The 1490-nt window shown below is 48.0% G+C and overlaps 1 protein-coding gene across 1 annotated transcript; it reads left to right on the top strand.

The window, feature by feature from the left end:
• Positions 1 to 290: 290 nt before the first annotated feature.
• Positions 291 to 977, top strand: LOC106001960 (vomeronasal type-1 receptor 90-like). Its single transcript, XM_013036895.1, has one exon. The coding sequence runs from the start codon at positions 291 to 293 to the stop codon at positions 975 to 977; it is 687 nt and encodes a 228-aa protein (XP_012892349.1).
• Positions 978 to 1490: the final 513 nt, after the last annotated feature.

Here is a 1490-nt window from a genome sequence, read left to right as displayed (position 1 = left end):
CACTCTCTCTGTCTCTCTCACACACACACACAAACACACATGTCATGACACCCACGGCAGGAGAAACTGTGTTCAGGCTCCTCTTTGTGTCTAAGGTGTGTCTGGGCATCCTGGGGAATTGTGTCCTCTTCCTGTTGTACACCCACAGCTCCATGTGCAAACCTCGGCTCCGGAAGCCCATTGCCATAGTTTTCATGCACCTGATCGTTGTCAATGCCTTAACCATCATTTTTGAGTCCATGTCCTTCATCGTCTCCTAGTATGGAGTCCTGTGTTTCTGGGATGATGCCATGTGTAAGGCTATGCTGTTCTTGTTCAGGGTCAGGTGGGGACTGTCCGCCTGCACTACGACCTTCCTGAGCACCTTCCAGGCCCTCACCATCAGCTGCACCCCTGCCCAGTGTGTTTGGCTGAAAAGCCGATCCTCTGCTTGCATCCACCCCTCTCTGCTCTCCTTCTGGATCTTCAATTCTGTCATCTATTTCCACATGATCAAAACTGTGGAATCCAATGGCAATTCCACTTTCATGACCCGGGGATTTTCTCAACCCTACTGTCAAACGGAGTTTGGAAGGGACATTCAAACACCCATTATCAGCTCCATCGTGCTGCGAGATGCTCTGTCCCTAGTCCTCATAGTGGCCCCCAGCCTCTACATGGTGACACTCCTCTACCAACACCACCGCAGAGCCCGGCACCTCCACAATCCCAGCCTTGCCTCCCAGCCACCACCTGAGAACACAGCCACCCACACCATCCTGCTGCTGGTCAGCTGCTTTCTGTTCTTCCATTGCTCCAACAACATTGTGACTATGTATTCTTTGTACACGCTGGAGAAATTGAACAAATCCAAGGGTGTGCTTGTGATGTTGTCCTTCAGCTACCCCACCCTCTGCCCGTTCTTGCTCATGAAGAAAAACAGAATGGTTTCACGATGGATCACTCACTCATGTAATACCAAGAATGATCCATTTTAAGAGGAAGTGAAGACCAGACAATGGTGGTGATCCAACTCTGCTCACCTCATCCTTGCTGTTTGTAGGATGATAGAAACACAACAGAGGCCTGGAGCCAGTGTCTCAGGCCTATCATTCTACTTTTCAGGATGCTAACAACTGAGGATACAGGTTCAAAGCTAGTGCAGGCAGGAACGTCCATTATACTAGAATATCTAATTGACCCAAAGGACCTAGAGTGGAGCTGTGGGCATTGAGCACTAGACAAGTTACTCAAATTCAGATATCCTGCAATTTCACAACATTGACGTTGAAGACTTACTGAATGTGCCTTTCTGAGTGTGTGTGTAAAAGTGTGTTTCCAACAAAGTTTTTTGGGAGTTTTGTTGCTTAAAATATAATTGTTGGGATAAAGAATGAATTTTCTAGTCTGGGAAAGTGGCTCAGTGGTAGAGTGCTTGCCTTGCATGCATGAGGCCCTGAGTTCAATTCCTCAGCACCACATAAACAGAAAAAGCCCAGAGTGGTGCTATG

The sequence above is a fragment of the Dipodomys ordii genome, unplaced genomic scaffold (genome assembly GCF_000151885.1).
Source record: "Dipodomys ordii isolate 6190 unplaced genomic scaffold, Dord_2.0 Scaffold1281, whole genome shotgun sequence".
Classification (NCBI taxonomy): domain Eukaryota; kingdom Metazoa; phylum Chordata; class Mammalia; order Rodentia; family Heteromyidae; genus Dipodomys; species Dipodomys ordii.
This window is presented reverse-complemented; position numbering and strand designations above follow the sequence as displayed.

What these genes read in the sequence shown, in the direction of transcription:
- LOC106001960 (XM_013036895.1), top strand. Translation starts at nt 291, where the DNA reads ATGTGTAAGGCTATGCTGTTCTTGTTCAGGGTCAGGTGGGGACTGTCC.